The sequence below is a fragment of the Apodemus sylvaticus genome, chromosome X (genome assembly GCF_947179515.1).
Source record: "Apodemus sylvaticus chromosome X, mApoSyl1.1, whole genome shotgun sequence".
Taxonomy (NCBI): Eukaryota; Metazoa; Chordata; class Mammalia; order Rodentia; family Muridae; genus Apodemus; species Apodemus sylvaticus.
Window position 1 is genome coordinate 26672691 of NC_067495.1, and position 13592 is coordinate 26686282.

Here is a 13592-nt window from a genome sequence, read left to right on the forward strand (position 1 = left end):
TCAGAGACTACAGGGCATTAGATTCCTTGGAACTGGAGTTACAGCCAGTTGTGAGCCACCCAATAGGGCTGGAGCTAGGAACTGATGTTCTGTCATCTACAAGAGCAGTAAGCATTCTTAACTGCTGAACCATCTATACAACTCTAGAGATTGTGATTTTTATGTCTATTTTGGGTGGTTTTATATTTTATTTTTATTTTTGAGATTATATTTACAACATTCTTCCTTCTCTTTCTTCCTTCCAAACCTTCCCATATGCCCCTCCCCACTCTCTTTCAAATCCATGGCCTCTTTTTCCACTAATTGTTTTTGCATGCATATATGTATATGCATATGCATATATATTCCTAAATATAATTTCAATCTTATAATATTACTTATATGTGCATTTTTAGGGCTGGCCATTTGGCACTGGACAACCAACATTTAAATATAAAAAACAGCATTTATTCAGGGACACACTCATGCCTACATTTTCACAATGTTTCTAATGTTATTTTATGTCAAGACTAAATAATAGCCATTAAAAATGAAAAATTGGCACAACAATGACCCAAACATCCTGTTACAGTAACTTGGTGTTATAAATCACTTCATACTTAATGATACAAACAATCTATACAGTGTTATGTTTGGGAGTTTGGAAAGAGCAGGATAAGGGTGACTTTTTGCTGCTATAAGATTTATGAAGTCTCAGTTGGAAGCCTCAAAGGCTGTCTCTTACTTGACAACTGGGAGTTAGGCATCTGTAAACTTATTAACTCACATGTCAGGTGTCTAGATTGGGAGCTCCTGGGACTAGGACTGCTAATTAGAATGCCCATATTTGACCTTACCACACACCTTAGGTTCCTATTAACATGGCAGTTGCAGGGTAGTGGCGCTTTTTATATGCTAGCTCCTGAGACCAAGCACAGATGAGCCATAGAACAGGCAGAAGCTCTTTCTCTTTTTGCACACTATCGGGGGAATTCATAAAGTGTCATCCTACTGCATTCTTTCAGTTAGAAGAATGCCACAGGCTTTCCCAACTCAGTATGTGGGAATAAAGATCCCTAACACTCTGCAGGAAGAGTTTCAAAGTCTCATCAAAGAAAATATATGCATGGAAGATGTGATGGAAGTCATCTTTAACAAATTCTTCTCCAGTACGCTTCTTGTCAAAATCCACTTCTCTCAGGCACAGAGATCATACTTGTGCTTTAGTCTCAATGACCAAAGAAATACACACCTACATGAATAGTAAACTAGAAAGCTGTTTTTCTTTGGCTGTTTTCGTTAACATTGCTATTTTCTACATAAGAAAAACTAATTGATAGTGTATAAGAAGCCTTCAGCCAGGAGGTGAATGCAGTTATTGAATTAAAACACATTTTAAAACTCAGGATAGTCCCTTTACCTTAGAGAAGACACCTCAGCTTAAGCCCTGTGAGCAGAACTTTTTATGAAACCTTGTGACCTGAGAACTGAAAGATCTGCTGAGAATATCCAACAGACAATATGGAGATACACACACTGCTACACTTCTCTTCAAAATCAGGGAAAATAAGTTGATACATAGCAATCATTGATTGGTGGGAATTCTCGAATATGGAAAAGCTGGGGTTAGCAAGTCCCTGACTAGGAATACATCCTTCGGAGTTGTTTCCTCTGGTTTTCCTCTCTGTTCTCTGAGGACTTATTCTGTTATTTGAGTGGTGTTTCTTGCTAAGACACAACATTTGTTTGTAACTAAGTCGATCTTTTAAACTATTTTCCCCACCAACAGAAGATTAAGGGCTCAAAGAAGTCCTTTCATTTTCTATCGTCTTTGTTGCTTTCAAGGCAAGCAGATGGAATTCTCTTACCTGTTGGAGCTTTGAGGATATCAATTTATAATTCACATCATTACACACAAGCCATATCCACAAATCTCTTCAGGATAAGCCCAGTATCTGTTTGACAAGAGCAGATCTTAGAGATGTACTGCACAGCATGCTTAAATTAAAATAATGTGTTACATATTTCAAAATGGCTAAGAAAACTATGTATGTGCTGTTATCCCTCAAAATGATAACTATGTTACAGGATGATTTAACTTGATGCAAACCTTCCAAGTGATACATTTATCAAAACCTTATATTATTCTCTATAAATCCATATGGTTATTATTTGTCAATTAAAGATAAGCCTTTCTTTAACAGGCATGGGGGTGCTCACCTGTATTCCATACACAGCAGGGACTGGGCATAAGGATTGTGAGACTGTGGAAACTCTGGGTTATTCAGTGAGACAATAACTTAAAAACAGAAAGAAAGCTAACTTTCTTGACCACAGGTTCCTTCTGTATAAGGCTTCTGTGGCAAACATCCTCAGTGTTCTTAGTTAGCAGAAGGACAGAATCTTCCAGGCATAATCTACTAAGTTCTAGTAAGTCTTGCTGTCAGTTGAAATGAAGTCATAAGGCATTTATTTAGATATTTCTTTAGCTTTAACACAGAGATCTTACAGACCCACTATTTATCCTTTATATATCTTCTAACTTCTAGCTGCACATTTAATACCCATAATATTCCATCTGGAAATCTCTTTAGCTGGATCATCAGATTTACAATATACATTTTCTATTTTTCATGTTAGCACAGGATAAAGTGAGTGAACTGTCCTCCTTTCCCTAAATGGCAACAATAAGTACTTCCTTCCTCTTCCAGTCTTCCAACCATCTTCCGGAGCCTGTTCCAGCTTCTTCGTGGCATCTGGTCCTAGAGACAATGCTAATATTTAGGTTTGCAGGATACTATTGATTATGTATATAGCTATTTATTACTATATGATAAATCACCCCAGGTCTTAATGACTTAAAATAACAGTATATATCTCTTTGTTTCTCACAGTGGCCATGTATCAAGAATTTGGAAGGTCCTGCATGAGTCGTTTCAGCTTAGGGTATGATTTTGGGTGCAGTCAGATGGTAGAAGGAGCTGAAACACTTAGGAGCTGGGCAGATAGCTTTCTCTTCTTACCTAGTGTCAGACATTGTATATTTGATCTCTACACATGAGCTCATTATTTTTATATACTTTAATTGTCTCAAAGCAGCTAGACAACTGACATAGAGACTCAAAGGTCTAAGTATACATTCTAGCAAACCAGAATGAAATGCCAGTGTCTTCTTCTGACCAAGCTACTGAAATTATTTATTGTTAGTTTAATCACATTCTGTCAATTAGAAGCCAATATAAAATTCACAGACCACATGAAGCTTAAGAAGGAAGACCAAAATGTGGATATTTTGGTCCTTCTTATATGGGGTGCAAAATACCCGTGGGAGGAAATACAGAGACAAATTGTGGAGCAGAGACTGAAGGAAAGACCATCCAGAAACGGCCCCACCTGGGGATCCATCCCATATACAGTTACAAAACCCAGACACTATTGTGGATGTCCACAAGTGCTTGCTAACAGGAGCCTGATATTGCTGTTTTCAGAGACCCTGCTAGTACCTGACAAATACAGAAGAGGATCATCTCAGCCAACCATTGGACTGAGCACAGGGTCCCCATCAGAGGAGCTAAAGAAAGGATTTACAGCTGAAAGGGTTTACAGCTCCATAGGAGGAACAACAATATGAACTAACCAGTAACCCAAGCTCCCAGGGACTTAACCACCAACCAAAAAGTACACATGGAGGGACCCATGGCTACGTATGTAGCAGAGGATGGCCTGGTGGGACACCAGTGAAAGGAGAGGCCCTTGGTCCTGAGAAGGCTCATTGCTCCAGTGTAGGGGAAGGCCAGGTCAGAGAAGCAGGAGTGGGTGGGTTGGTGAGCAGGGGGAGAGGGAAAAGGATAGGGGGATTTCAGAGGGGAAACGAGGAAAGGGCATAACATTTGAAATGTAAATAAAAAAATCTAATAAAAACTAGCATGTAAACTTTGAAACAGAAAAAAAGGAAGCAAGTCAAAGGCCCATTTAAGAAGAGATACAGCCTCCCATTACCAGCGGAGGGATCTCCAGGATAAGTTTATGGGATTCTACCCAAAGGATTTAAGGGGCAGCTACTTTATAAAGTATTTGAATGTTCAGCTGAACATTAAGTGATCTTCAGCACCATAATGGATTTATCTTGAATCCATGAACATTTGCAAAAGTTGTTCTAGCTAAAAGAAAGAAATATAAACAAAATGTGAAAAATATGTAAATTTTAAACTTTAACTGTTTTGATTAAAAGTTGACATTTACCATAAATCATATTTGGGATGTCTTCTTGAAAAGAGTTTTAGGTAGGAAGATGGGCAGTCATGAGTTAACATGTAGCCAAGTATATATATGCCTCCAGGTGAATCGGCCTAAAGCATTTTCATCATATTTTTCCTCAGTACACACTGATCTTCTTTTACTGTCTTCTTTCTCACTGACTGGTACTATCACCCATCTAGTGATTTTCTTATTATTATCATTATCATCATTAATCTTTGTTTCTACAGTCTGGTCTTTATCTCCCACCCTGTCTGTTCTCTGACAGTTCCTCATCCCATTCCTCGCTTCCCCACCCCACCCCCACCCCCATCTCCTAGAGGATGTTCCCAGCACATTCCCCCCCCCCCCAGCCCCAATCTCCAGGCCTACCAACTCCCTGGGGTCTCAAGTCTCTCAAGGATTAGGTGCATCTTCCCTCACTGTGACCAAACTAGGCAGTCCTCTGCTGTAGATGTGTCAGGGGCCTCAGACCAGCTAGTGTATAGATTGAAGCATTCTCACATTGTCCCTTCAGGTTGTTAACCTTCTTGAGTTCTATGGACTGTATCCTGGGTATTCTGTACTTTTTTAGCTAATGTCCACTTATTAGTGAGTACATAACCATGCATGTCCTTTTGGGTCTGAGTTACCTCACTCAGGGTGATATTATCAAATTCCATCCCTTTGCTTGCAAAACTCATTTATGACCTTGTTCTTAATAGCCATGTAGTACTCCATTGTGTAAATGAACCACATTTTCTGTATCCATTCTTCTGTCGTGGGACATCTGAGTTGTTTCCAGCTTTGGACTATCACAAAGGCCTCTATGAACATAGTGGAACACATGCTTCTATGGCATGGTGGGGCATCTTTTGGGTATATGCCCAAGAGGGTCTTCAGGTAGATCTATTTCTAATTTTCTGAGGAACTGCCAGATTGATTTCCAGAGTGGTTGTACCAATTCACAATCCCATTAGCAGTGGAGGAGTGTTTCTCTTTCTCCACATCCTCACCCACATGTGTGGTCACCTGAGGTTTTGATCTTAGCCATTCTGATTGATATAAGGTGGAATCTCAGGGTCATTTTAATTTGCATTTCCCTGATCATTAAGGACTTTGAACATTTCTTTAAGTGCTTCTTGGCCATTTGCTATTCCTCTGTTGTGAATTCTCAGTTTAGTTCTATACCCCAATTATTGTTTGGGTTGTTTGTTTATTTTGGAGGTTAGCTTACTGAGTTCTTTACATATTTCGGATATTACCCTCTATTGGATATAGGGTTAGAGAAGATTGTTTTCTCAGTCTGTAAGTTGCTGATTTGTCCTTGGAAGTTGATGTTGACAATTTGAATTCCGTTTTAGAAATGTGCAGGTGAATTTTTGCATGTGTATAGGTATATGTTACATGAATCTGTGAATATAGTTTTGGTTAACTACTGTTTTCCCCAATAGAATACAAACATTCAGAAAAAGCAGAGATTTTTGTCTTCTTAATTACTGCCCTCTCCTTACCATTTGCCTTCCACATAATAAAAGTTCAATAAATATTACTGAAAATATAAATAAATAAATGACATGTAATTTATAAATGAAGCTCAGAAATCTCTTCTTCAAAAATCAATAATAAGAGGACATAGTGGGGCAGCTATATAATCTCAACATTTGGTAGACTGAGTCAGAAGACTCTGACATTAAAGATGAGCCTGGGTCACAAAGTAAGATTGTATTTTTTAAAGCAATTATATCAATATTCTCTATTGAAAAAATAAATGGCCCCTGGGTATTAGTATCCTGTGGAAAACTTCTTTCATAATTTGTACAAAAGGCTGAAAATACTGATTTATTTTACCACCTATCATTAAGTAACAATGGATAATAATTATATTATTAATTTCAACTTTTTTTGAAAATCTTAGTCAGACTCATCATCTGTAATTGTGAAAGTAAATCAGTTGGGACTTGATATAGACAAAAGTTCACAAAATCAAAGACTTCTAGTGTCTTCCAAATCATATAGTGTGCATTCAAACCATCTTGGCCTTGAATCTCAGCTTTACCATTTATTAATAGTATAGGATTTCAAAACCATGTAGCATCTCTTGGCCACAATGTCTCCTGTGGTTTACAAGGTTGGTCTCCCAATGAAGCAGACTACATATATAAGTGCATAATATGTCATAATCAATACATTATATTCATCTATTATTCATATGTATCAATTCATAAGAACTTACAATATAGAGGAAGGAATGGAAGTTCCATCCAAATTGAAAAAATAATTCTTGAGGCAATAAAAATATCCAGGCTTATAATTAAGCTAAACATCATCTAGCCATCATTTTAGGAGAATTTTGTCACTGAAAATTAATTGTGGTTGGATTCACACAATTTCCTAAGGAGGGCTAGAGACTCCATTATGTCCTTTTGTTGATTGAGACACACTAGCCTTGAGTTCCAACTGAGACATTTCCAGTTATAGCAGAAGGGACACTAGATACAGGTGTGGAATGTGAAGAAAAGATATTTCCCCTACCCCAGCATTTAGAAATCTTCCATTTTTGCTTTCTATGGCATGCGGCTCACTACAGTATTTTCTTAAGTGCCATTTTTTTTTAAATTATATTGAAATCATTTCATTATAACAAGTTCACTGTGCTGTAATTCTGGACAGCTTCAGATTCAATTTATTGCCAATGCAAGAACAGGCACATTTAATGGCATGTAAAAACAGATGCACAAAATAAACAATAATAGCAATAAATCTCTAATGATTTTCAGTGCCAAAACTGTCGTTTCTACAACAGACAAATTGGAGATGCTATCAGTGCAGGAGATAGCAAATGAATACATTCAATGGTCCACCAGATGAGTCAGTTTCTATAAAAATGCTACTGATCAGCACAGAATGAAACAGGGAAGCTAGAGGTGTTTGGTGTTTGAAGCTCAGTAATTGAAGATGGGGGATTAGCAAAAATAGTTCCCACCTAATTAAAAAAAAGAGGGAGCTGTGCCAAAAATTCCTTCCTAACTGGGGGGGTCTGACTTACATTAGTTGGCATATTTACAGGTCATACATACAAATTGATTTTTATTTCAGCTTCAGTTTACCCCTGACTCAGTAAAAGACTGGTCTCCATTTCCCCCACATAGGAATCTTGCCATACTGCCAAAACATTTAATTCTGAACCTAAGCCATTTAGTGTTACAACAAATATCCAAATCAATTGCCATTATGCTTTTCAAAATCAAAACTATATCCTTTGGTGTGGGTAGATTAAGCTTCTCTAATTTTAAAAGCACTGAACAAGTCACAAAAGTAAACAAGAAGACCCATAACCTAGTATTCATATTGCCTATTGATCAAGAATTGGGTGAATAATTCCCCACTACAACAGATAAATTTTGTGGCAGCATATTTTAAAGAACTGATTTAATTAACCAAAAGTATACTCAGAAGAATATTTGAAAAACTGTTGAATGGATGACAAAATAGTGTCCACGTATAAGGGAACTCTCTGAAAATTTCACCTTGCTCCTTATTCACCAAGTTTCTATTAAATGCCCACAGTTTGCATGAAGATGTGTAAAATAATGCTATTCAAACCAGGTATCCTTCTATTCTACCCCTGGTACTTGAGTTAATCTCTTTAGCTGTCCATTTGCAGTGTGAGTGGAAAGGCTAGAGAGATTCTATGAATGAGCCAGTCTGAAAAGAAACATGGATGTGCATATTTAAGCCTTTTTATTTGTTTGTTTTATGTGCTAAAACCATGTTACTAGCTAACTACTCCTATCTTTTTCAGAACTCAGGAACTTAAATACTATAGCATTCAAGTGGTGATATATGCTTCCTTATGAATTTCTAAATAGTCCTAAAAGGGAGGATAGAAATTTGTGAAATTCTGTAGTCAGGGAAAGAAGAAAAGCACAATAATCTTGGACAGATAAAGAGAAAGGTATGGTGAAGGGTTGCTTTCATTTGAAAATTAATTTTACTAATATACAATTTACTAATAAACAATTTGCTCTACGTTTTAGAGTCAGACATTAGAATTCATGAAAGCCAGTGGTTTCGAAACTTTTACATTAGAATAACTAGATAAAACCTGCAGATCCTAAATTCTGACTCCTGGACTATCTTACCCAACTGGTCTTGCAGAGAATGTAAGGAGAGGCATAAAGGATCATATTTGCATAAACATCAAGCACCTGCAGCAGGGATCCATGGTTCTAGTGCAATCTTCACATTTCTGGCATGACACATCTGTGGTCTGAAAAACATAAGTAAACTGCTTGAGATCAACAGTTTATAAACCTTCTCCCAGCAAATTCTAAGACCCAAATATTCCAATCCCAGTCTGGATCTCCATAGCATGTTTATATCACTCCCATTCTGGTTAACTGTAGTTAGACATGGTTGAACGGAGACATTGTCCCTGCTCACTACTCACTCTCATCCTGAGAAGTGCTTCCCCTGTAGTAACAAACTATCTCTAGTTTCCCTACCTTAAATTATAGTAGTTAGAAAACCTGAGGTTGCCTACAACCAATATGATGCGTAGGTCCCCTCCTTATAACACATGCACTGCCCCTTTCTTGCATGAAAGAAGTCTTCAGACAGTTATGAAAGCTCTGTGATAGCTAACACACATGTTTACTCCATATTTAGAACATTGTAACTTTGAATCAGTTAAACAATTCACACACTTTCCGATTTAACCTCTTCTTTGAATGAGCTATCCATGTCTTCTAACTTGTCTTCAACACTTGAGAGACTTTCTTCCACGAATTATAATCTGTTGGTGAAGCTGACATCTGAAACTTTTTATTTTCAGCTTTATTTTAATCTGGGTTTTCTTTAGTGACCCTATTTCTTTGTTAAGTTCTGATTTTTATGTCTTCTTTTCATTATTTAATTAAACTGCTTTTAGAGACTTCATTGAGGAATTTACTCGTATCATTCTCTTTATCATCCTTGAATATATTCATAATTGCTATTTTGCTTCAGCTATATTGCATTTCTCGGGATGTATCCACTCTGCTGCTCATATTTGTGTTTTGGCCCCGGGGTCTATGCATCTGGAGTTATGATGTTTGACGTGTTTCTTGGTGTAGATAATCTAGTCTTGTCTTTGGGGGGTAGATGTTGCATTCTTAGGCAATTATAGTGGCTGTGGTCTCTAGTAGAGAGTGCTTCTATGGGTTGATGAGTGACAGAAAGAAATGGAGACAGGATAGGATGAGCGCCTAAGAGGGGCCTCTGGAAAGAGTAAAGGGAACCCTGGGTCCATACCAAGATGTGGAGACCCCAGGGAATGAATGTAGAGTGGTAGAAGGGCCCCCTGCAGGCAGGCTGCTATGGGACCAACTCTGGAGATCATAATAGAGAATAGAAAGGGTTTTGAAAATCTCCTACCCATGTTCCAGACTGGTATGGCTATTGTGAATTCCTGGTAAAAAGTGTTTCTAGGATCTGTGACTGGAAAAGGAATGGAGATGGGCTAGATGGTAAGGCTGAGAGAGAAAGAGATAAGCTGGGTCTTCATCAAGAGGCAGACTCTCCAGGGAATGGAGGTGGGGTCAGAAGAAGGCCTCCTATAAGCAAGCTGCTACAGTGATAAGGATGTCTAAGTCATTCACATTTTGAAAGAAACCATATAGTATTTCAATCTGAGCCCAGTTTGGCCATTTATTACTGAGTTTATACAGTTGTGCACATGGGACAACTCAGATGTCAGGCTGAATATTCTTTGCCAGATTCTATGTAAGATAATATCTTTAGATTATCTTTTCCCTTGCATTCTAAAAATCTATACAAGTAGAGCTCCTAACCTCCAAATACATTAACTGTCTCACAAAATCTAGCTGAATTCTTGACACAAAATCAACACTCAACAATTAGTTGCTGAATGAAAGCTTCATTTGCTTTTAGTAAGCTGTGGCACATTGGTCATTAAATTAACTTCTATAGGATAATCTAGCAGGAATCACAGTAAGGAGGGAAGGCTGTATAAAGTAGCAGTTTTGCAATTACTTTCTAGAAGAACTTAGGCCTGATTCATTGTAATTATAAGTGGACTGATTAAAGGCTATAATTAATTTCCTTATTGATTGCACTAGAGTCGTTTTTTGATAAGAAAGATGAAGAATTCATGCCTGGTACTGTAAACAAGGGCAGCTACTCATGGGCGACAACGTTATGGATTCTAGAAGAGAACCTACTACTCTCACTTCCATAAGCCAGTATGATTCCCAGTAACACTTTAAACATGTATTCTTACAACCACAGCTAAGTGTACCTTTCACCTCTCATCAAAGAAACTCCATTTTGTGGTAAATGAAGACTATTACACAACTGGTCAGAAGGCATAGAGCAAGTAAATGGCCCCGAGTTATCTACTCCCAACAGATCCATCTGCAACATAACGCTCATACATAAGGTTCAGGGGATTTCACACAAGAGGAGGTAGAAAGATCCAATAAGCCAGAGGATCAGGACATCTGCTGATAAATAGTATACTTTATGTCTGATAGAGAGCTTCACTGGTTAAAAAAAAATCTTAAACCTGTAATCACCTAAAGAAAACGTTACAATGACAAAACAACTTGATATCCCAAAATGAATATGGGAAATCTCCCAAGGCCTCATTTCTAGATGAAGAGCTATAGGCCATTGGTGGCTGCTAAGAGGGGGAGAATCAATCTTCATGGATGACCCCTCAATAAGTTATCCAGTCCCAGATGGTCATCCCTAGACTTGTGTACACATGAACAACACTAGACAGAGTCAGCAGAATGGATTTATGCACACACACACACACACACACACATAACAATAGTCATTAGAGACAAAGTGGTCATGAATTCGAGAAGAGCTTATGGGAGAAGTTCAAGTGGGGAAGTGTGAGGTGAAAATGCTGCACTCATGTATGAAATTCTAGAACAGTAATAAAAAACACAAACATGAATGAATAACTAATTATCAAATGAGTGAGTCTTCTGTTTCCTAATCTGACTTTCCTAGGGATCATATATACATATATATGGAATGAAGTACCTAACAATTTCCCACACCAGCTAGCTCTCTAGCTCAAAATTTAAGTCATTGCCAAGTTGCAATGGCATATTTAACCATGTTTAGGGCTTTATCACCAATGGTACTTTATCACAATGGGCAGTGTTGATAAAACCAAGGTTTGAAGGACTCTACAGAGCTCTATTATTCATTTTCCAGCAGCATGTATTTCTCTTAGAGGGAAGTAGCATATCTCGATAAGTACTAATCTGGATACGTAAGACACATGGAAGTCAATCTGTTTTTCTTCCTGACTTCTGCAATGGATCATCTGAATACATGAATCTATCTTAACCATTCTGGGGTGCTTACCTGTCTCTTTAATCATGCATGGCTCTCTCTCCATTTTGTACTCAATGAAGTACTCTAAAAATATCTACTCTTGCCTCTACTTATCTAGGTCCTCCTGTGACTTTAAAACCTCATTTGAATGCACTAGGTACAATCTGTCCTCACTCCATTTGGGATACAGATGAGCTTACATTTATGATATGTTCAAAGTTTGGCATACTTTTTGGCATACTTTTTATATGTAACTACTACAGACATGTAGTTAACAATGATAAGTAAAATACAAGTTTTTGTGTATTTTGGGAAACACACCCTTACCATTATTAGGTAAGCTTAAAAGTGCAGCAGAGGATTATATAGAAGTAAGAAGTAAGCTAGCTAAAAGGGAAGATAATTTGATCCGTGACTATTTATAGATAAGTTGGTATCAAGTAAGTCATTAAATTCCACCAATTGATTCCCTCTTTTGACTCAACTGTACACTCTGATCCCATTTGTCTCTAAGGTGATTTTCCTTTCAGACCAAGTGATAAAAACTATTTTCTGTCTTGCATCTAATTTGTGAAGAAATAATCAGCATAAAACCCCACCGGCATTGACTGAAATGCTATGCTTAACTACGGTAAAGATTCTTACTGGCTGAAGAATCAATGCTAAAAATCAATACTGGAAACACTGTCCATGCTGCAGATATGCATAACAAAATGATGAATGTACAATATCACTGTATAGCTGAAGTGAACCAGGGGGCCATAGGAGAAACAGTATAATTAAGGGATTCATCGTAAATCAAATGTTAATTAAATAACCAAACCATAAGTGGGGTCATGGTACTAAAAGTTCTTGACTCAGAGACAGGTATATAACAGTAATTCAGAAAAGGTGTTCTGGGAGAAAGAAGAAATTGATGAAGAAATGAATGAATGATATACTTCATATATTTTTAGTATAATACTAGAATTTTGGAAACTGGTTTTAAAACAGTCTAATCAAATCTATAGATTGGTTAACACGATTTATAAAACCTAATACTGATTATAGCAGAGGTCTTGGTGTTTGCTGATTAATTAAAATAATCACAAAGTCATTGTTTTTATATATAATTCTCCACTTGAAAAGTTAATGAATTATATCCGTGCTATAAATAATTGAATTGAACTCAAAAGAGCACTTCCTATTTCAAGAACCTCCTACACTAAGAGTTAACAATAATTCATCCTTATAATTCTAAGGAGCCTTCCATCAAAATTGACTGACTGTGCTTCCTGTCTTTATTCTACCAGGAAGAAGATGTTACTCGTGAAAGTCGTTTTAACTTCAGTGGCTATGGGATGGGTCACTGCCTCCAAGTGAAAGATGGCACAGCTGTCAAAGCTACGCCTGCCAACCCACTTCCACAACCCCCAAAAGATGCAGATGCTATCAAGAAGAAGTTTGTGGATCGGGCAAAAAGAATTGACACCATATCTCGAGCTGCCTTCCCACTGGCCTTCCTCATTTTCAACATCTTTTACTGGATCACATACAAGATCATTCGGCATGAAGATGTCCACAAGAAATAGATGTACCCTATTGATCCTGGGACCTTCTTGCCTAATTGTTGTGCTTGTAAATACACAGTAATAGTGTCTTTATATCGCTTCGACAGAGAACAGCATTGAGGGTGGGGGGAGGGAAATCATGAGGGTGGGGTTTCTGGCACCTACATGAAAAAAGACAGGTTCTATGGGCAATGAAGAAAACTGTACAAAATTAAGGTGTTGCAGAATCACATGAGCATAACTCCCATCCATAGTCTATAGCATTGTTCTTTCAGATGACACATCACTCAGACATGATGTGCAAGGTCAAGTTCTCGAGGGCTGATTATCTTATGATTTGATTTGATGAGTCCTTGGTTCTGAAAGGTTAGTTTAATGTGTGCCTGTGCGTGCATAGGCATGCGTGTGCGCCCATACGAGTGCACGCGCACACACACACAGACACACACACACTGAAATTGCGTACCA

At 37.7% G+C, this 13592-nt stretch overlaps 1 protein-coding gene across 2 annotated transcripts in view; it reads left to right on the top strand.

Annotated features, from left to right (window-relative positions):
* The window catches only part of Glra2 (glycine receptor alpha 2), a 222396-nt gene extending 209251 nt beyond the window's left edge, over positions 1-13145 (top strand). For both annotated transcript variants that reach the window (XM_052171530.1, XM_052171528.1), the window contains exon 9: positions 12867-13145. In XM_052171530.1, the coding sequence (XP_052027490.1) occupies positions 12867-13145 (279 nt within the window). The remainder of the gene's footprint in view (positions 1-12866) is intronic.
* Positions 13146-13592: the final 447 nt, after the last annotated feature.